This window comes from Aegilops tauschii, chromosome 5 (genome assembly GCF_002575655.3).
Source record: "Aegilops tauschii subsp. strangulata cultivar AL8/78 chromosome 5, Aet v6.0, whole genome shotgun sequence".
NCBI classification, from domain to species: Eukaryota; Viridiplantae; Streptophyta; class Magnoliopsida; order Poales; family Poaceae; genus Aegilops; species Aegilops tauschii.
Window position 1 is genome coordinate 504,044,478 of NC_053039.3, and position 21,583 is coordinate 504,066,060.

Sequence of the window (21,583 nt, forward strand, 5' to 3'; positions counted from 1 at the left end):
CCACCATCGTGTTGATACCGAAGAATGAGGAGGTCATCACCGCAAAAGACTTCAGGCCCATTAGCCTAGTGTGCAGCTTTGCTAAGCTGGTCGCTAAAATCATGGCAAACAGACTCCAGAAGCGGATGAATGACCTGGTCAGGCCTTGCCAGAACGCGTTCATCAAGGGGAGAGCCTTCCACGATAACTACAGCTATGTCAGTGGCCTTGCCAAGGCGTTCCGCAAATTGAAGACTCCGGCTCTAATGATCAAGCTAGACATCCAGAAGGCTTTCGACACGGTGTCCTGGGAGTTCCTCCTAAAACTGCTGGAGTTCAGGGGTTTTGGGAGGAAGGTGACCGACTGCATAGCGACTCTGCTTTCCTCGGCTACCACTAGGGTCCTTGTCAATGGCGAGCTCTTCGACACCATCAAGCTTCAGAAAGGGCTGCGGCAGGGGGATCCCCTCTCTCCGCTTCTCTTCATCATCGTTATGGACTGCCTGGCTGCCATCTTTGACAAGGCGGTGGAGTTGGGGATCCTAGGGCCAATAGGGGTTCAGAACATCCCGTTCAGAACCTTGCTGTACGCGGACGATGCCGTCCTCTTCATCGCCCCATGCAACAGAGAGGTGCAGGCTGTCAGGCAGATTTTGGAGCTCTTTGGGGGAGGCCACGGGGCTGCGGACCAACATATCAAAATCTTCGGTCACACTAATATGCTGCGAGGGGATCGATCTTCAAGAGGTGTTGCATGGCTTCGACTGCCCAACCCATGAGTTCCCCTGTACCTACCTCGGCATGCCATTGTCAGACAAGAAGCTGAAGCGGGGCGAACTGCAACCGATTTGCGACAAAGTTATGACAAGGATGAAGGGATGGAAGCTGGCCCTAATGTCCCTGGACGGCCGCATCGACCTTGTTAAAACAGTGTTGTCTACTATGCCCATATTCCAGATGATAGCCCTGCATATGCCGGCTTGGTTGATCAAGCTGATCGATAAGGTGCGCCGCGGGTTCCTTTGGGGAGGGCAGGAGATTTCCTCGGGCGGCAAATGCCTCGCCAATTGGAAGCCGGTTTGCCGGGCGACTGAATTCGGTGGCCTCGGTGTCCTCGACCTGGCCAAGCACAGCGTTGCTTTGCGTGTCCGATGGCTATGGCAAGCTTGGACGGACCCTAACAAGCTTTGGCTCGGACTCGAGCTTCCGGTCGACCCGACGGTTAGAGCCCTCTTCAATGCCTCCGTCAAATTTCATCTCGGAGATGGGGCACGGCTATCCTTCTAGAGGGATCCCTGGCACAACGGAGTCTGTCTCCAACTGCGCTTCCCTCACCTCTTTCGACAGTGCACAAGGAAAAACATTACCGTATCTCAAGCACTGCAAGAGGGCAGATCGATCCGGCACCTCCAGCCTATGCTCACACCGGAGGCCACGAGAGAGTTCACAAGCCTTTGGACTGAAATCAGCCCGACCTTGCTGAGTACGGAGCCAGACTCGGTCTCGTGGAGATGGACGGCTGATGGGGTTTATAGTGCGAGATCGGCGTATATCATTCAGTTGGAGGGTAGCTGCCGGGCTAGCTTCGACAAATTCATTTGGAATTCGGACGCCCCTGGGAAGAGCAAAGTATTCGGGTGGCTCGCTCTCCCTGGACGCTGCAACACGGCCGACGTGCTCGCCAAAAAGGGTTGGCCGCACGACCCTGCCTGCGCTCTTTGTGCTGGCCCGATGGAAGACGCCGCCCACCTTCTCGCCTCCTGCCCATTCTCCGTCCAGATCTGGCAGGGGGTTTTGCGAAGATGCAACCTGTCGCTCGGCCTTGCCCCCTCTGCCACCACCACCTCTCTGATGATTTGGTCAGACCACTCCTATGGCATGTTCCCAGCAAAGGAGAGGAAAGCTTGGAGCTCCCTGGTTTAGCTCGTATGGTGGAACTTATGGATCGAACGGAACGCAAGGATTTTCAGGAACCAACGCTCTCCTGCCGTGGCTCTGATCGCCAACATCGTAGAGGAGGCAGTCGTTTGGAGTAGGGCAGGCAGATGGAGGGCCAACTCACTGCTAGATAGACCTAGGGAACCAGACTAGGTTGATGTAGAGGAGGCTGGAGTTGTCTTCCCGTGATGGTGTTTTCTGTAAATACCTTTTATTTCTAACCCCCCACTCCTTTATCAATGAAAACGCTGCGCTGTCAGCTTTTTCGTAAAAAAAAGTACACCTGCTTCAGTCCTTTCGATCGTGTTGGCGATGGGACGATGAATGCCCTGCTCAACTGGCTGGGGGTGCGCATGGCCTTGGATCGCTGCCCGCATCTCTTGGCCCCGCTGGGCGTCTACCGCATCGACCCGGCCTGCGTCGTCCGCCGCGGACGTTGTCGTCGTCCTCTGGGGCCTCAGCCTCGTCTCGCCAAGTGCCGGTTCGTAGTCGGGGAAGGGAAGATGAGGTCGGAGAGCGTGGCAAGGAAGTGGCGTCGACAAGTGCCGGCTCGTCGGTTGCACGACGGTCTCCTCCGGGCCGAAGGGAACACCGTAGTGGACTATTCTTTTTTTAGGAAAGGCCATCATGACTAGCTTTATTAAAATTAAACAACGCTTACATCGTCCGCTAAATAATCAGAAATAAAAACTGGAGGTGAGTCCAACCACAAGTTTGGTGGATCAACACTTTCATTCTGCGCTAGCACATGAGCCACCATATTTGATTCGCGGTTACAATGCATAATAACGACCTTTTCGAAATTAAATATCAGTAAATGGCATTCTTTAAGAATTGGGCCTGCCACCATCGAGTGCCTAGAGTTTTGTTGGAGAGCCTCCACTAAAATCAGACTATCCGTTTGCACCAACAAGGAGTTGCTCCCAACTGTATTAGCCAATTTTAAGCCTTCAACCAGAGCTGCAGCTTCGGCCGATAACACATCCGCGACATGTTCAAGTTTTGCTGTAGATGCCGCAACAAAAAAGCCCCCGCTGTCCCGGATAATGGCGCCACACGCCCCCGAGTTAGTATCCTCTGAAAACGCAGCGTCGACATTCAGGGCCAACTGATTCAGTAGTGGTTTTTTCCAGTGATTAAGACGCGGGTTCGTCGTTGGTTTACATGCAGCCCGTACGAAGTTCAAAGACAGAGCTTGAATCGCCTGGCTCATCCGCGTTGGAGATTGCACTGGTTCCTACCGAGTTATGCTTCTCCTCTGCCACCATAGATATCATGATGCCACCGCAATCAATTCAGGCAAGACCACCTGGTCCATATATTTAGTGTTCTAGGAAACTCCCAGGACACGAAATTGGTCCTAGCGTTGATCGGTATCCGGCCGAAACCCCCACGTCGGAAGGATCGGGCAAATCGATACGATGCATAGAAAGCAGCAGCAACATGGCATCGATCGGCCACGATAAAAAAACACGGAATATGGCAGACCAGCCCACGAAAAAAGGACGTACGCTGCCCTAGATTTTGCCGTGCGCACTCGGGATGATGGACAAAGAGTCCGACAGGCTCGCCGGGCGGCGGCGGCGGCGGTCCAGAACCCTGCCGCACCCCTGCTCATTCTGCTCTTCCACCAGCTCGGCCCCGACCATCACCGCCGCCCATACGACAAGGCCTTCTCGGGGTTGGGGGGCAAAGCATGCACGCACGGCGCTCGGTGGCCACAAACGGTACGTGCATCTGTTCGCCTGGTTTCCTCTAAAATTTGGTGTTTGATTCCTGTCTTCTTAACCGTGTCACCGCAGGAGGGACTGGGCGAGTCTTTCCGACGGGCCGGCCGGGGTGATCGCCCATCATGTCCTTGTCCATGACGTGGCCGACTACATCCGCTTCCGTGCTGTGTGCCATGCTTGGCGGCGGTGCTGCACTGGTCCGCAAGGGCTCGACAGTTTGAACAACCGTCTCCATCCCCGTCACTGGATCATGCTTCGGGAGCAACTCGCCCTTCCTCACCACCGCCGCCTCCTCAATCTCACCACCGGTAAGACCATACAAGTAGATCTCCCGGAGCTCAGCGACCACCAGACGCTCAACACAACACCCGAGGGCCTCCTCATCCTGCTCCACGACCGCATCCACATTCGACTACTAAACCCTCTCACACACCACCTCATAGAGTTCCCACCGGTGACCACGATGCTGCCTTCAGACCATCATTACCATGACCTTTTGTATGGTCGATTATTAGCGTGGGGTTCCTTTGTTGTCACCTATTCCATATCATTTGTTCTTTTTTTGAGGGCTAACGGCAGGTGCTCTGCCTTTGCATTAAAGATTAGGAATATACATGAGAGAAATCACGCACACAAGGCGTAAGGGCTAACAGTCAGAAGATAGTAAAGCTAATTACACAGGCCTGGCTGAGGCCAGAACTAACGAAGCCAGGTCCGAACGCACCAAACAAGCTACCATGTCAGCAGTAGCCGACTGGTTTCGGAAGATTCTACGGTTTCGCTCATTCCAAACATTCCAAGCAAAGTAGAGCGCAGTTGCAGCATGTGCTCGCTGGCCATGGAGAAAACTTTTCCACCAGGCCGCCGATGATCTGAAAGGTTGTGTGGGTGGCAGTTGGACATCAGGTTGCAGGACAGCCAATTTGTGCCAAACTTTCTTGGCGAAGGGGCAATGGGAGACTAGGTGGGATGCCGATTCAATAGTTTGGTCGCAAAGGGAGCATGTGTCATTATGATCACATCCTCTCGGACGGAGTCTGTCAGCCGTGGGCAGGCGATTCAGAACCAGGAGCCAAACAAAGAATTTAACTTTCCCCTCCACCTTTGTTTTCCAGATTGCATTAAGCTGGGGCTTCATGATGGATCCCGTGAACTGGGCATTGTAGGCCGAGGGCGGTGTAGTTGTTGTTGCTAGTCCATCTCCAGTCAATCTCATCTAGCTGGTCAGAGAGAGTGATTTGGTTGATCTGATGCCATAGGTCAATGAAGCTTAGCAAATCAGCAGTAGTGGAGAGCCTCTCGATGCCCTTCATCCAGCGGCCCTGGTGAAGTGCATTCTTGACAGTGTCATTCTTCCGTCTGGCCAGAGAGAAAAGGTTTGGTGCAATGTCTTTTGGTGCCGCTCCGTTCAACCACGCATTTTTCCAGAACAGAGCACATTTTCCGTCACCAAGTCTGATGGTTGTAGAGGCGTTGAAGAGCTGCAAATCAGTCTTGGAGCAGGGGAGTTGGGTTCCAACCCATGGCCGAGAGGGTGACTTCCATGTGTACCAGGCCCACCTCAATCTGAGAGATCTACTATAGAGGGCAAGGTTTTTAATTCCAAGGCCACCAAATTTCTTTGGGGAGCACACTTGGTTCCAGTTCACCGCACAGTGCCCACCACTTGCTTCCTCTTCTCCCTTCCAAAGAAAATTCCTTCTTAGCTTGTCGATCCTCTTGGTGATCCACTTTGAGGGGCGAACATAGTCAGGTAGTAGGTTGTGATAGAAGTTAACACCGAGTTTATAAGAGTCAGCCGGCCCATTTTATTCATCAGCTTTCCTTTCCAACCTGCAAGCTTAGCAGCGATCTTGTCAATTAGGATTTGGAAGTCAATTCTTCTTGGTTTCCTAAGGCTCGGTGGGAGCCCGAGGTACTTGCAAGGAAAAGAGCTAATGTCCCCCTCAAAATCTGAAAGAACTTCCTCAACGACCTCTTCCTCACAAGCAATTGGGTATGCAACAGATTTGTTGAAGTTGGTGCAGAGCCCTGAAACATTGCCAAAAGCAGCCAAAATTTCTTGGAGGGCAGCCACCTCCGTTTTGCTTGGGTTTAAGAAGAGTGCGGCATCATCTGCGTACAGGCTGATCCTCACAGAGGCCGATCGGTGGCTGATGGGACTAAGAATGTGCTCCTCGGTGGCCTTCTCCAAAATTCTCTGAAGTGGGTCGATGGCAAGCAGGAAGAGAAGAGGTGACAGAGGGTCGCCCTGCCTCAATCCACAAGGTGAAAGAAAGGAGAACCTGGCTCCCCATTAAGAATGATACGCGAGGAGGTTGAGGCGAGGGAAATTGCAATTAGGTCTCTAAATCTCTGACTGAATCCCACTTGTTTCATAACATCCAACAGGTAATCCCACTTGACAGAATCAAAAGCTTTTGCAATATCAAGTTTCAAGAACATGGTGGGCTTCTTGTCACGGTGTAGGCACTGGATGAGATTCTGGACATAGAGGAAATTATCCTGAATACTTCTGCCCTTTAGGAAAGCGCTTTGGCTTACTGAGATGATGTGCTGCAGTTGGGGAGCCACTCTGCTAGCAAGGAGTTTTCCGAGAATCTTGGCAACACTGTGAGTCAAACTGATGGGCCTGAAGTCATGTGGCCTGAGGGTATTGTCTTTCTTAGGGATAAGCACGATGAAAGCCGAATTTAAGAGGCTCCATTGCTTTCCATCAAGGGCGGACATCTGGTTGAGGGCATTGAGGAGGTCAGCCTTTATTGTGTGCCAGCACTTTTTTAAGAACAGTCCGATGAACCCGTCCGGCCCCGGGGCCTTTTCAGCGGCAATGGCAGAGATAGCATCTTGAAGTTCCTCCAGGGAGAACGGCTGGTCCAGATGATTTAGGTCAGTAGTTGGCATGTTGATGTACTCCCAGTTCATGCACTTATTGGGCGGCACCCGTTGCCCAAGCAATGATTTGAAGTGATCCAACAGTACCGAAGCTTTGTCAGGCTGCTCAGTGGCTACTCTGTTTGCCGTGTGCAAAAAAGGGATATGGTTTTTCCTCCTGCGTCCGTTAGCTCTAATGTGAAACAGCCTAGTATTTGCATCTCCAATCTTGATCCAAGTGAGGCGTGATCTTTGTCGCCATTTAATCTTCTCAATCGCAGCCAAGGCAAGCATTCTGGACTTGAGGAAAGCACGAAAGTTGATTTCTTGAGCCGACAGCGAGCGAGATTCTTGGGCAACATCAAGTTGAAAGATTACTTCAGATGCAATCGCTGCGGCCAACTTTCTTTCTTTGATGATCTCTTTGCTCCATTTTTTGAGCGCTTTGGCAGCTCTGGACAACTTGATGTGAAGGCGACGGATATGATCAGATCATGAGAGAGGTTTGTTCTAAGATTGGGAGACAATGTCAGCGAATCCATCAGTCATAGGCCACCAAGCTTCGAACCTAAATCCAGTGAACCTCTTATTGGAAATCTTCTTGAGAATGAGGGGGCAGTGATCAGAGATTTCTGAAGACCCCGCGATCATTTGAAAGTCAGGGAATTTTGCTTCCCACTCAGCAGAAAAGAGGGCCTTGTCGATCTTCGTCAGAGTGCAGTTTAATCTTTCATTGGACCAAGTGAAACGGCGCCCAGTGAGTGGGAGCTCCTTGAGGCCCAAATCATCAATAACAGCCCTGAAACTCCTTATCATCCGAAGATTGATGTTAGAATTGCTCTTTTCGTCAGCTCGGCTGATTAGGTTGAAATCACCGAGAATGAGCCATTCGGGTGAAGTTACAGTCTGCAGCTGGCGCATCTCCAGCAAAAAATTGCGCTTATCTTCGTCAGACTGAGGGCCATATACACCGGTTACTGTCCAAGAGGAGTTGCTGTCCAGATCAGTGACCATTATGGTGAGAGAGTAGAGACCCGTGAGATTAGCCAGAGGGGTGATCTTCAGGTGATCAGAGGATCCAGCAATAAGGATTCCACCTCGTCTACCAACAGCAGGAAGGTAAGAGAAATTGTCAATGAATCTTGATCCCAATGTTTCAGCAATGATGGCATTATTTATCGAATCCAATTTAGTCTCCTGGAGGCAGACTAGTCTACAGTTATGGTTCCTGACGAAATCTACAACAACTGTTCTTCTTGCGGGGTTGTTTAGCCCCCTGATGTTCCAGCTCAGTGTGTTGCAATCCATAGAACGGGGGTGAGCAACTGTTGGCCGGTCGTGACCAAGGTGCAGACCGCGAGGAGATCAATCCACCCATAAAGAGCGGTGGCTTCAGCTAGGCAACAGTAGATCAAAACAATAGAAGGGACGGCAATAGTCTCACATATGCATTTTCCACCATATAGAAGCAAAGTACAGACATCCACGTATTCAGGCCAGAACCGGACAGATAGCAGATACACACATGAGCAAACATAGCAGTTCAGACCGTCGCGGGCTGAGCAGCAGGCAACCACGAGGGGGGGAACAGAGCAGCAGGGCAAGGAATGACGAACAGGATACAGAAGGTTGTGATACATTGGGGATAGACCTTGGGCGACGGGAGGGTCGGGCGCTAGATCACCGCACCGTTGTCCCCATGGCCGGGGGCGGGGGCGCTGCCTGGCTCGAAGATCCACATTGCGGCCGCTTTCCAGTGGCCGAAACGAGCGAAGTGACTGCTGCGATGAACTCCGTGCTGACAGGGTGCTGGTAGATACTCTTGTACTTCTGCAAATTTGATTCAGTTGGCGTAGCTGCTTCAGGTAGCAACCCATTCTTCTTCAGGAGCACAATTTGTGCTTTGTTGAGGCAGCTCATGCCATAGGTAGGCTTGGTGGCAAGGCGACCGCTGCGCCGCTGCTCCGCCGCCATGTCACTGGGGAGGCGAGGCAGGAGTGGGGTAGGGTTGGGCGGCGGCGAGGAGAGCACGGGGGTGGGCGGCTACGCAGTGAAGGAGCGGATAAAGGACTGAAGCTGCAGCTCCTCCGGAGAAGGTGAACGGGCTGCAGGCCCAAAGGAGATGAGGTCCGGAAGAGGCGGCCCATCAGTTAGCGCCGAGCGGAGGCCCGGCAAAGCCGACCTCATGGGGTCTTGAGCGGTCGGCTGCACTCCGAGGCTCACCATAGGTACAGGCGAGTCATTTCTTTCTGGGTCCACCAGCATCGATCTCGCAGGGGCAGTGGCCAAGTTGTGATTGGCGAGCGGCGGCAGGTCCACGGCCGCGTGCGGAGACCATGCAGGCATGCAGGAGCCAGAAGGCGGCAGGTCTCCTGTCGCGGCAGGAATCATGGGAGAGAAAACTGCTGCCTGTCGAGGAGGCGAAAGGGAGGGAGCCGCGCTCCCAATAAGATCGGGCAGCAGGTCTTCGCAGCCACTGGCCAGCTCAGCTTGCAGGTCCTCCTGGTCTTCTGCCTCTTGCAGGATGGTGAGCTGCATGGTGTTGTCAGGGCCGCACAGGTTGGGGGCCCCATTTTCAGGAGAAGAAGGAGCACGGGAGCCACGGGGCCCAGCGGATGCCGTGACGGCGCCCGACCCTCCGTTAGGTCCACCCCGACGGCACTGGTGCTCATTGGGACCTGCGTTGGCGGCGCGTCTGTTGGGTTCACCGGAGCTGCGCGGTGCGGCACGGCCAACGGGGTGGTTGCGGCCTCCGCCCTCTGCCATCCCTCTTCCATTGCCGCCGGAGGGGTCGCCACGGTCACCTAGGCGAGAGTGCACCGGCCCTCTGCCATGGCGGGCAGGCGGGAAGGTGCCATCTTCATAGCGAATCGTCCATCGGTAGTGCCATTTGGCATAGTCGTCTCGCCCCGGCGAGCCATCCGTGGGGATGCCACTGAAGCCACAATGCGAGCTGCCGTCGCTGTCGAAGCTAATCGATGGCTGCACCGTGAAGTCGTGAACCCGGTCTAGGTGGATGAGGACCGGATAGACGAGCAGGCTGACAGGGTCGGGGCGGGTGACCACGCCGTCGCTGCTGCCCTCCAACAGCTGCCGATGGAAGGCAGCAGTGCACTGGTCCTCCGGCTCCTCGATGGTGAGCGAACCTCTGGTGGCGGTCTTGGAGGCGTCCTGTACCTAGACCCAGGCGCAGCAGCATGCAGACTCCTCGTCGCTGAAGATCCCATCTTCAATGTGATCCACGATGGTCGGGGCAGGGAAGAGCTGCTTGACGCCCTCGATCGACCAAGCATGGCGCGGCGGCCCCTCGAGGCAGACCCTGATCTTGTACGGAAGCCGGATGAGGGTGGCTCCCGCTCTCCTTGACCAAGGCGAGAGGCGCAGGATCGCCTCCCCACCGAGGGCCATGCTCCGCATACGGTGGTCGGAGAAGCGAATGAGGAAGTCACCAGGCTCGAAGACGGAGACATGCATCTGCGTGCGGTCGATGTCGAACTGCATGGAGGCGGCGACGGACACGTCCTGGACCGTGAAGAAAGGGCGATTTCCAAGGACGGTGGCGATGACAGCGTGCTGCTCGAAATCTTGCTCCGCCCTGGCAAGCGCCGGAGACCAGGCTATAGTTGCAGACACCATGCGGGGGCGTAGGTTGACGTCGGGGACTGGGTTGTCCATGGTCACCGGCGCGGCGATGACGGGAGCAGAAGGAGCAGTGAGGTGGGTGGGTGGAGGGGCAGAAGAAGCTGGCGGAGCGGTGGGTGGAGGTGCGGACGTCGCAGGCGAAACGGCAGGGGGGAGGGGCGCGGAGGCCGCAGCCGGAGCTGGGGGCGGGTCGGGTGAGGCGGAGGCGGAGAGGTTGAGTGAGCAAGCACGGGAGGTGTGGCCCGAGCAAGAGCACAGGAGGCACCTAGGCAGGTTGGTGCAGGATGCTTCTTTGCTTTCCCATGTTCCTAGGCATCGCCAAGCCTGGTGGTAAGTGTTGGAAGCTAATACAGTGTGAAAGTTCACCATGTCGAACTCCTTTAATGTTCTTGGGTCGTTTCTACTGTGTCATCCAAGACAATCTTATGGTGCTGGAAACGAGCACAAATCCACGACTGGAGGTGGTTGCCAAGTTGCGTAAGCATGCTTACACATTGACTACTGTGCATTTGGTCGACAACGATGGGACGTTGATGTTGGTGCTCTTTCATCATTACCCTTACCCAATAAGATTTGTTGTCTACCACGTGGATTTGGAAAAGAAGGCTCTATATTCGGTCAAGAGATTCAGCGGGCGGGCTCTGTTTGTGGGTGAACGTTTCTCTTTTTCGGTTTGCACAAGGATTTTCCCCTTCATTAAGGATAGCACTATCTACTTGAGCTTCGATTTCGACGAGAGAATCCATAGTCAAGTAGATGCATATTATCTTCCATGTCGGAGTACCAAACTAACTAAATATATCTTTGATGACTCCCTGAATTGGCCGCATAGGGTCTTGCCGTCGCCGCATAGTGTTGTCGATTGTCTCTCCCTGTGCAGTACTTTCAAATTATATTCTACCGGCTCACATTCTATACATGTAGCAACAACAGTTTGAGTTGTATGTTTTTTGTTTGGCATTTAGTTGTACATGGAGCCTTTTATAATCAATAGTGTTTGTCGATTGTTCTTGTGAGGGGCTTGACTTGTACCGGGAGAATCACTTGTTCCTATGAGGGTCTACGGACATGGATGTATTTTTTGTTATTTCTCGTGTTCTTTTATATTGCCATGATGTCTGATAAATAGATTTTTTTTTTTGCCGTGGTGGACTAGGAAACTCGGATGATTAGTGTAGTTTGGCTAATTTCCGAAGGGAACAGGTCTCTTGTAATCGTGTGAATGACGCCTATTTCTAGGTTTGTACATCACTTTTTCTTCTATCAACTCAGCGCATTGAAATGCACGCTTTTTACATTTTCTTAGAAAGTTGATCATTTGCTGAATTGTAGCCGAAGACACATATGCAGTGAGAGGCGTGTGTTACTACAATACCACATCTAAGCATGATAATTCCTCTTCCAGCAAAAAAATTTGGCAAGACATTTTGGCTAGCACGACTTAACAAAGCAATCGTTTCTTGCATTATCCTAGATAAATGCAATTGTGATGACAAATGAATATTACACAAAGACTAGCAAAATACCACTACTATGCCAAAATAGGTACACAACGCAGAGCACATAGAACTTCGTTAAAATAAAAAAAGAGCAAAAACATTACGACAAGTGACTTTGCAGAGCTAGTGCGTTTATTTTTGCCACGAAATCCGGGGAAATTCTGGTGTGCATCAACGGACCCTAGCGCACACCCTAAGAGCATATACAGCCGGACTTGGCAAATCCGACCCCTCAAACGCCCGCGGATGCGCCGGGCGCGTCCGCGGGCACACCTCATATTTCCTTCTCCACATACAACTCTCTCATACTCATCCCCTAAATCCATACAAAAGCATGCAGAATATATAGCTACGTACTGCATTCTATACTACTCAAATTTCGTCGTTATCGGCGATGGCCGGAGCCGAAGCCGCCTCTGCCGCCTCCATTTGTTGCCGACGGCGACGCCTGGCCTCCGCAGCCGACTCCGAGCGGATGGAGTTCAGGATGGCGTGATGCTCCGGCCACACGCCCACATCCTCCTCCATCGCCGGCGCCTTCTCCCCCCATCTAGCGGTGGCGCCTCCTCCTCTTCCTCCGCCGGCTCCTGCTCCTCCTCCTCAACCTCCTCGAAATCCTCCTCCGGTTCTAGAGGTAGCCTCGCTTCCCTACGGATCCGGACCTGCTCAAGGAGGAAGAGACGGTGTGGGGCCACGCCGTCAGGCCAACATGGCGGGCGTGCCCGGGCGCCCCCATATCCGCCCCATATTTGGGCTGGGTATGGGGGTGGCATATGTTGATTGAGTCCCGGATATAGCTCCCTCACTTGGTCTACTTTGAATCACGAATTGGCGTATGAAAAGCGGTGATCTTTCTCTATTTCTTCCTCTTCCACCAAAACAAACAAGTTGTTTTCGGGCGTCAGACAAACTTAGGAGTTGTTCGGCAGTCCACCAGCTCCCTGAAATCTGAGAATCTGTGGAGCTGCCTTTTCCCCACTCCGTCATTTTTAGCTACAGCTCAACCAACTCCTGGCGCGGACTTAGGGAGCGGGAGAGTCTCCAAACAGGCCCTTAGTTCTTCGTTCCTCCGGTAATTGGATTGATATATAAGGATTTGGGTTGTCAACCAACTCTATGCTTCTTATCTTTGGCTTCGAACCGGTCAGCCCGGGCGTTTGAGAACCGTTTGAGGGGACAGTGACCGGGCGGTCCGCCCGAGCGTATAATGCGGATTTGAGAGGTCCGGTTGTAGATGCTCTAATAACCAGTATACGTGCATCAAAGGGATCCTCTCAAACGTTGACCTTTCATCAACTTGAATTGGCGACCACTTCTTCGTGGCCGCCGCTGCCGTGCCATCTTCGTTGGAGTCAGTCGGGTAGTTTTTGAGAGCGCCGGCCACAGCGAACTTTGTGACGCATGGAGAGCACGTAAGCGACGTCTAGGGTGTGGATGCGGAGGAGCACCGACTCTTTCCACCGGAGGTCCAATGGGCAACGGCTTGCCCTCGACGGGAGAAGCTAGCGAGTGCTAGCGACGCCTTTTTTTTTCGGGTGAGATATGGTGCATTTGCACAAGCAGCTGGTGTGCAGCGAACAGCGTAGCTCACTTCTTTTTTCTAGGGTTGCTAGGTTCACTTTTTATATTTAAATTAAACAAAGTCTGGAATCTCCGAGGATACAAAGCTCAAAACACAATCTGGTGGAACATCCAGCCAGGCTTCGCTAATCTCACTGCTTAGTCTCCGAGGATACAAAGCTCAGTTCTTTCTTAGCCGTGTTGGCGATGGACGGATGGATGCCCTGCTCAACAAACGCACACGGAGCGCCGAGAGAATAATCGTGTTCTGGTGGAGCGCGTCTACTGGCTGTGGTGCGCGCGGTGGGCGCGGAATTGGCATGCCGCCGCCATGGACGTCTTGCTTCCCCGTATCTCTTCGCCCCGCCGCTGGGTGTCAACTGCGTCGACCTGGCCTGCCTCGTCCGCCGGGGTCTGAGTACTACGCTCTCCTCCTCGAGAACCGCCTCGGCAAACGCCGGTTCGACGCCGTCTACGTCCACAGCGGCCTCATCAGGGCCTCCGGCTGGTTCGGGGGCCTTATATATCCCACAAAACACCTGGAGAAATCATCGCGCACAAAGCAGGCGCACAACGGAACATGAATAGCATCGTACTCCTAGATTCGTATTCGTAGTGAACTCGGAAACGCGTAGGCCGCGGAATTGAAGCTCGTGCTGGGTCGGGAACTCGGGATCGGTTCAAACCCCATTATTAAATCCGCTTCCACCTGTGACCACATTGCTGAATTTGGACGATCACCATTATGGTCGTGAATTTTTTAAAGGCCGACTATTAGCGTGGGGTTCCTTCATTGTCACTGATTCTATATCATTCCTGCTCTGCTTCTCCGGGTTCCTAGGCATCGCCAAGCTGGTGATGAGTGTTGGAAGGTCATACCGCGCGAATACGGAGTCTATTGCCCACGTTGAACTCCTTTGATGTTCTTGGGTCGCTTCTACTGGGTTATCGGAGACAATGTCATGGTACTGGAAACGATCATAGATCCACGACTGGAGGTGGCAGCCAAGTTGTGTAATCATGTTTACACAGCAACTCAGTCGGCTCACTTGGTGGATAATGGTGGGAAACTGATGTTGGTGCACTATCAACCTAGCTCGCGGTATAAGCCTTGCCCGATGATAATTGATGTCTATCGGGTGGATTTGGAAAAGAAGGCTCTGTTTCCATTCAAGGAATTCAACAGTCGGGCTCATTTTTTGGGTAAACGTTTTTGTTTTTCAGTGTGCACAAGGGTTTTCCCCTTTATTGAGGGTAGCAGTGTCTACTTGAGCTTCGATTTCGACGAGAGAATCCATGAGAATGTTGAGGCCTATTATCTGCCATTTCGAATTACCAAACACACTATATCTTCAACTACTCCCTAAAATCGCCGTATAGTGTTGTCGATTGTCTCTCCTTGCGCAATACTTTCAGAGTAGATTTTATCAGCCAGATTCTATACATGTAGTAACAGTATTTTTCAGTCGTATATGCTTTGTGTTTGGCATTTGTACATGGAGCCTTTTACAATCAATAGTGTTGTCGATGGTTTCTTTGGGAGGCTTGACTTTTACCGGGAGAATCGCTTGTATCTCCGAGAGTATCATGTAACTATTGTGGTGCGCCTATTCTCTCTCTCTGATATAAAGGTACTACAGAGTCTCAGGATGGCAGTGTGGGTATTGGTATGATTTTGCGACGTGACGACGGATCGGTAATTTTCGCTGCCTACCGAGTTATTTTTAATTGTAACGAGGCGTTGGAGGCGGAGATTCATGCACTTATGCAGGGGATGGCCCTAGCGTTACAACATACAGAGCGGCAAGTCATGGTGCAATCTGATTCTTCTGAAGCGCTATCAATCCTCTCAAGTGATAGCTTGTCTCGTTCGGCTTATGGACACCTAGTAGCAGAAATCAAGTCAATGATGAATGAAAGGGAGTTTGTTCCACAGAAAATTAGTAGAACTCAAAATAGGGTAGCAGATTGTATGGCAAACTATAGCCGTACCGAGTCATGTACTGCAGTGTGGATGTGCAGATGTCCTCCATGTTGTGAGGACTTATTGCCTCTCGATTGTAACCCTGTAAGTTTGAAATAAAACTCCCATATGATCTCGCAAAAAAAAGAGGCTCTTTCCTCCCAACATTTAGTCAAGTGTTTGGTTATCCCGTTTTGTTTTTATTCCTATCATGGCGAGGATTTTAAGTGGTTCTTGAAATATTAGAGGAAAACAGATAAACTAAGAAAATCCCAAAAGTTAAAACAATATCCAGTTATTCTCTTGGAACTCATAAAGTAAAGAAAACACAATAAAACTAAAACCAAGACAGATTATTCTTTAGAAATTTTATTTCATAGAGGAACAAAATATTAGTTTCCACTTAAAAATAAATAAATTCCGTGGCCTACGCGTTTCCACTTCAAAATTATCCGTCACCGCGGGCACTACGACGATGAAGCCATCTTGTGGTTGGGGGGAAAAGCGTGCACGCACGGTGTCCAATGGATGGTACGTGCATCTTTCGCCTAGTTATCACTAAAATTTACTAGTATTCCATTCTTATCGTTTGAACCGCGTTGCCACAGGAGGGACTGGGCGAGTCTTTCCAACGGGCCGGCCTGGGTGATCGCCGATTGTGTCCTTGACCATGACGTGGCCGACTACGTCCGCTTTCGTGCAGTGTGCCATGCATGGCGGTGGTGCTCTACCGATCCGTATGACGGCGTAGCAAGTGTGGCGGCGGAGCTAGGGGAGGACCGGCACAGAGGAGGGAGAAAAGAGGAGAGGAACAGGTCGAATCGGCTAGGTCGAGGAGGGCATGGAACTGGTGCCTCCACACGGCGACCACGACAGCCCCATCTTAGAAGTACTCCCTCCATAAACTAATATAAGAGTGTTTAGAATACTAAAATAGTGATCTAGACGCTCTTATATTAGTTTATAGAGGCATGACTAGCATCCATCGTGGTGAACTAGGAAACGCGTAGGCCAGATATTTTTCTAGAAGTACTCGACATACTAAGGCTATCTTATTCTTCGTACTGAAACGAGTTTCAGTTTCACAAGTGGAATTCAAATAAGTTAGATTTGATTCTTTATTAATTGCAGTGTTTGACATGGAATATGGGAGTGCCACCCTGGAGGACATTGCAGAATATGACACGGTGATCAGTCAAATTTTTGGCAGCGAGGAAGAAGGTTACAATTACTATAATGCATATGCTCGGTCAAAGGGTTTTGGTGTTAGAAAGGAAGAACTGACTAGGAAGTCGGACACGAACATAGCTTCTCGGCGCCTCTATGTCTGCTCTAAAGAAGGATATCGGGCGAGGAAGCACTTTGAGAAAACTAAACGGGTGCGAACTCCTAGGCCGTTGTCACGTTGTGGATGTGGCGCTCGGATGGAGATCGAGCTTCGTATGGATAATGGTGAATGGTTTGTAAAAGATTTTTTGGACGAACATAACCATCCACTCGCTAAGCCTGAGCAGACAACTTACATAAGGTCACATCATGGGCTGAGTGACGTGCAAAAGGCTGATGTCATTGAGTATGGAATTGGTGGCCTTCGAACACATCAAATAATGGAAGTAATGGAGAAGGATAGTGGTGGTTTCAGCAAGGTAGGCTTTATACCTCGGGACCTGTATAATTTTGTTGCCAAGTACAAGAAGGAAAGGATAGAAGGCCGTGATGCTGAATTTGTGCTCCGTTATATGGCAGCCCGAAAGGACATGGATGGCGATTTTTTTACAAGTACACCACTGATAGTGAAGGGCATCTGCTGAACATCTTTTGGGCAGACGCACAGTCTCGGATTGACTATGATGCCTTTGGTGGCGTCGTGATCTTTGATAGCACTTACCGTGTGAACAAATACAACCTGCCATTTGTCCCCTTCATAGGAGTGAATCACCATCGCAGCACGACCGTGTTTGGCTTCGGTATTGTCTCAGCTGAGACCGAGGCATCTTTTGTGTGGTTGCTTGAAGCATTTTTGGAGTCAACTCAGCAGAAACATCCTAGATCAGTAATCACAGATGGTGACCATGCAATGGCGAAGGCAATAGCGGCGGTTTTTCCCAATACAGATCACCGGTTGTGCAGCTGGCACATCGAGCAAAACATGATACGACACCTACGGAAGCAAAAGCTCAAGGATTTTAGGAAATTTGTTTATCACATCTGGGATGTCGATGAGTTTGAGAGACGTTGGGTTGAGTTTATGGTGGATTATGATATCTCTGAAAAAGATGCTTGGATTATGACGATGTACGAGCTGAGGAAGAAGTGGTCTAGGGCCTATACGAAAGGTAGATATTTCCTTGGCATGCAGAGCAATCAGCGTAGTGAAAGCCTAAACTCTAGGCTTCATAAGAATCTGGATAGGAGAATGTCACTTGTTGATTTGCTAGAGCACTCAGATCACTGTTTATCGCGTATCCGCAAGAATGAGGCCGAGTTGGATGCTACAGCTTCACTGACAGTACCTTTTACTGAATTAACAGCTGATCCACTTGAGAGAAGTGCTGCTCTCATTTATACTCCAGTGATGTTCAAGAAGGTAAAACATCAAATCATGCAGTTGTCAAAATGGGAAGTAGCAGAAGTGACCAAGAATGATGCTTTTGTTCTGTATACAGTTGCTCGCAAAGAGAGTAGGCATGTGACGTATGATGTGAGGTTTGTCATGGCAGGCCCGTTGCTTCAGAGTGTGAATTGCCGTTGTCTGAAGATGGAATCAGAGGAGATCCCGTGCGCTCACATTTTTTCTGTTCTAAAATACCTTGGCTTAGTCAGCATTCCTAGGTGTTGTGTCTCAACAAGATGGACGATGGTAGGCAAGTCCGCATTTGACTCAGAGAGGAATGGTAATATGCATGAATGGTCTGAGCGGATGGATCGTTACCATGAACTCCGCAACATTTGTAGTCTGTATTTATTCAAAGCTTCAAACAGCCAGGAGACGTCACAGAAGGTGGTGGATTTTCTCAAGGGTATTATAGCTGAAGGCGGCGAAGATGATGGGAAAAATGAGGCGGCATCACTGGGCCCTCTTCCAGCATATTTTTCAAGGTCAAGCCAAGCATGTCCAGGAAATGTCCGGAATCCAAAAAAAATTAAACCGAAAGGTGCTCCATCCAAGACATCCAACAAGAGGTGGAAACCGTTTAACGAGATTTGGAATGAAAAAAATGTTTCGAAGAAGTGAATTTTATTTTTATAATGCCTGACTTTTATAATGTCAGACTTGTATGAATTGATTTTTTAGTGGTGCTGCCGCTCATGTACTCGTCTACTCATGCTATTGATGCATCTCCTGAAACCATTATTTTGTTGCATTGTGTGGCAGAAGATTTATTGTGTTGGTGTTTCCTGAATGATTTATCTTATCGCATGAAGGTCATTTCATTGGGATTAGGAAGTGCATAGTAAGCGTGTTCATATGATCTCGCAAGTCAATTTCTAATTTCTTGAGTGAGTTATATATTCTGTTCTTGAGCTGAAAAGTTGGCTATGGCGGTATCTGGACGGATGGTTGCACATGTATGCAAAGTATACACTGAAAACGAGGCAATAGGTGAAAATCACAAAATGAATTATCGTTTTGAGCTACAGATAATCAAAAATAATTACAAGCAAAATATAAATAATGTCCATAATGGGATTCGAACCCGTGACCTTGAGGATATTAGTACACAACCTAACCAGATGAATAAATATTTTTTATGTAAATTTTCAGATATATAGTTATTTATGTCACTTCAGATAGCTCGCAATAAAAAAATAGGAGAATATTATAACTAGGCTCGCAAATTATTTTGTACAGATAATTGGAGTCACCTAATATCCCTCTGTACATCCTAAAAATTGGAAAAAGTTTGGGCTCATTTGGTTGAGTTGGAAAAGAAAATGCCTTTGAGACTTGGCCTCCGGCAGATCCGAACGGTCCTGGTTGCACATGATGTGCACATGATGTACGTGATGGCATGCATGAAATGACACCAAATTTTGCCAGCATGTGTGCATGCCCTATCTATAACCCCACGCAAAATTTGGAGGAAGCCGGACACTGAACGCAAGTTGCGTCACGTCCGGGCAGTGTTTTAGGGGTTTTTCACCGGGAAAACCCTAGAAAATGCATCAAACGTCGGGAAGCAACGAAAATTGGCATGCTTTCTTGCCATGGTGCTGTGAGGGTGTGGAAAAAGTTTGGGCTCATTTGGTTGAGTTGGAAAAGAAAATGCCTTTGAGACTTGACCTCCGGCAGATCCGAACGGTCCTGATTGCACATGATGTACGTGATGGCATGCATGAAATGACACCAAATTTTGCCAGCATGTGTGCATGCCCTATCTATAACCCCACGTAAAATTTGGAGGAAGCCGGACACTGAACGCAAGTTGCGTCACGTCCGGGCAGTGTTTTAGGGGTTTTTCACCGGGAAAATCCTAGAAAATGCATCAAACGTCGGGAAGCAACGAAAATTGGCATGCTTTCTTGCCATGGTGCTGTGAGGGTGTGGAAAAAGTTTGGGCTCATTTGGTTGAGTTGGAAAAGAAAATGCCTTTGAGACTTGACCTCCGGCAGATCCGAACGGTCCTAGTTGCACATGATGTACGTGATGGCATGCATGAAATGACACCAAATTTTGCCAGCATGTCTGCATGCCCTATCTATAACCCCACGCAAAATTTGGACGAAGCCGGACACTGAACGCAAGTTGCGTCACGTCCGGGCATTGTTTTAGGGGTTTTTCACCGGGAAAACCCTAGAAAATGCATCAAACGTTGGGAAGCAACGAAAATTGGCATGCTTTCTTGCCATGGTGCTGTGAGGGTGTGGAAAAAGTTTGGGCTCATTTGGTTGAGTTGGAAAAGAAAATGCCTTTGAGACTTGACCTCCGGCAGATCCGAACGGTCCTGGTTGCACATGATGTACGTGATGGCATGCATGAAATGACACCAAATTTTGCCAGCATGTGTGCATGCCCTATCTATAACCCCACGCAAAATTTGGACGAAGCCGGACACTAAACGCACGTTGCGTCACGTCCGGACAGTGCTTTAGGAGTTTTTCACTAGGAAAATCCTAGAAAATGCATCAAACGTCGGGAATCAACGAAAATTAGCATGCATGCTTGCCATGATGCTGTGAGGGCGTTGAAAAAGATTGAGCTCGTTTGATTGAGTTGGAAAAGAAAACGCCTTTCAAACTTCATCTCCGGCAGACCCGAACGGTCTTAGTTGCACATGATGTATGTGTTGGAATTGTTGAATGAAAATTTCGTAAGAAATAAAAAAATACTTGAGATATGAAAAAAAAATTGAGGGGTACTCGAGATACGAAATTGGTTAGTACGTAAACCCGATTTGCTACCACAGCGAGGGGATATATATTGGAGTTTTTATTTAACTTTTTTGACACTTGGGATATGTATTGGAGACTGCCATGCACGGGAGTTAGGTATAGCTGTCCCGCAAAAAAAAAAGGGAGTTAGGCTGCCAATATCCTGAGAAAGAAATAACAGAAACCCATCGTACGTACTACTAATACGCTCGATCTAATCTCCCTCCAGTTTCCGCCGCCGCCGTTTCCACGTCGTCCTCCAGAAAGTTGCCTGTGTGACATTGCATAGTTCGTTCATGGAGCATCGCTCTTATCATCCGCCACCACGGAAGACACCACGAGGGAACCCGCCACCACCGCCATCAGTGAACCCGCCACCTGCGAACCAGCCACCACCGCCATCAGCGAACCCGCCACCACCGCCAGCACCCAACCCGCCACCTGCGAACCCGCCACCACCGCCATCAGCGAACCCGCCACCACCGCCAGCACCCAACCCGCCACCTGCGAACCAGCCACCACCGCCATCAGCGAACCCGCCACCACCGCCAGCACCCAACCCGCCACCTGCGAACCAGCCACCACCTCCATCAGCGAACCCGCCACCACCGCCAGCACCCAACCCGCCACCTGCGAACCAGCCAGCACAGAACCTGCCACCAAGGTACCCGGCACCAAGGAATCCGCCACCTCGGAACACGAACGACAAGGCGAAGTCAACAACACCACAAGAGAAATCACAAGCAAAAAGGAACACTGTAAGGAAATTCAGTACCTGATCAATATTACGGCAGAGTATTCTGTTACGTAGATGTGCATATTATATCAGAGTATTTCGTTTCTTAGATTTGTATATTAGAGGAAAGTATTTTGTTTCGTAGGTTCTGACAGATTAATATCCACGCCTATGTTTCCCAAAGATCAATCTTCATCATCCATATTACTGTTAGACATGGTGAAACTCTAATCTATCTGGCAGATGTGCATAATAGATCATAGCATCTTTCGAAGCTAGATTAATGACA

At 50.2% G+C, this 21,583-nt stretch overlaps 2 protein-coding genes across 2 annotated transcripts; one reads left to right on the forward strand and one right to left on the reverse strand.

Annotated features, from left to right (window-relative positions):
* Nucleotides 1–7,031: 7,031 nt before the first annotated feature.
* On the reverse strand, nucleotides 7,032–7,829 carry LOC141023077 (uncharacterized). The gene has a single exon (XM_073499386.1). It carries the CDS (start codon nucleotides 7,827–7,829, stop codon nucleotides 7,032–7,034), a length of 798 nt encoding a protein of 265 aa, XP_073355487.1.
* An 8,495-nt stretch (nucleotides 7,830–16,324) lies between these two features.
* LOC141023078 (protein FAR1-RELATED SEQUENCE 5-like) lies at nucleotides 16,325–18,630 on the forward strand. The gene is made up of 3 exons (XM_073499387.1): nucleotides 16,325–16,919; nucleotides 17,012–17,891; nucleotides 18,612–18,630. Exons 1-3 carry the CDS (start codon nucleotides 16,325–16,327, stop codon nucleotides 18,628–18,630), a joined length of 1,494 nt encoding a protein of 497 aa, XP_073355488.1.
* Nucleotides 18,631–21,583: the final 2,953 nt, after the last annotated feature.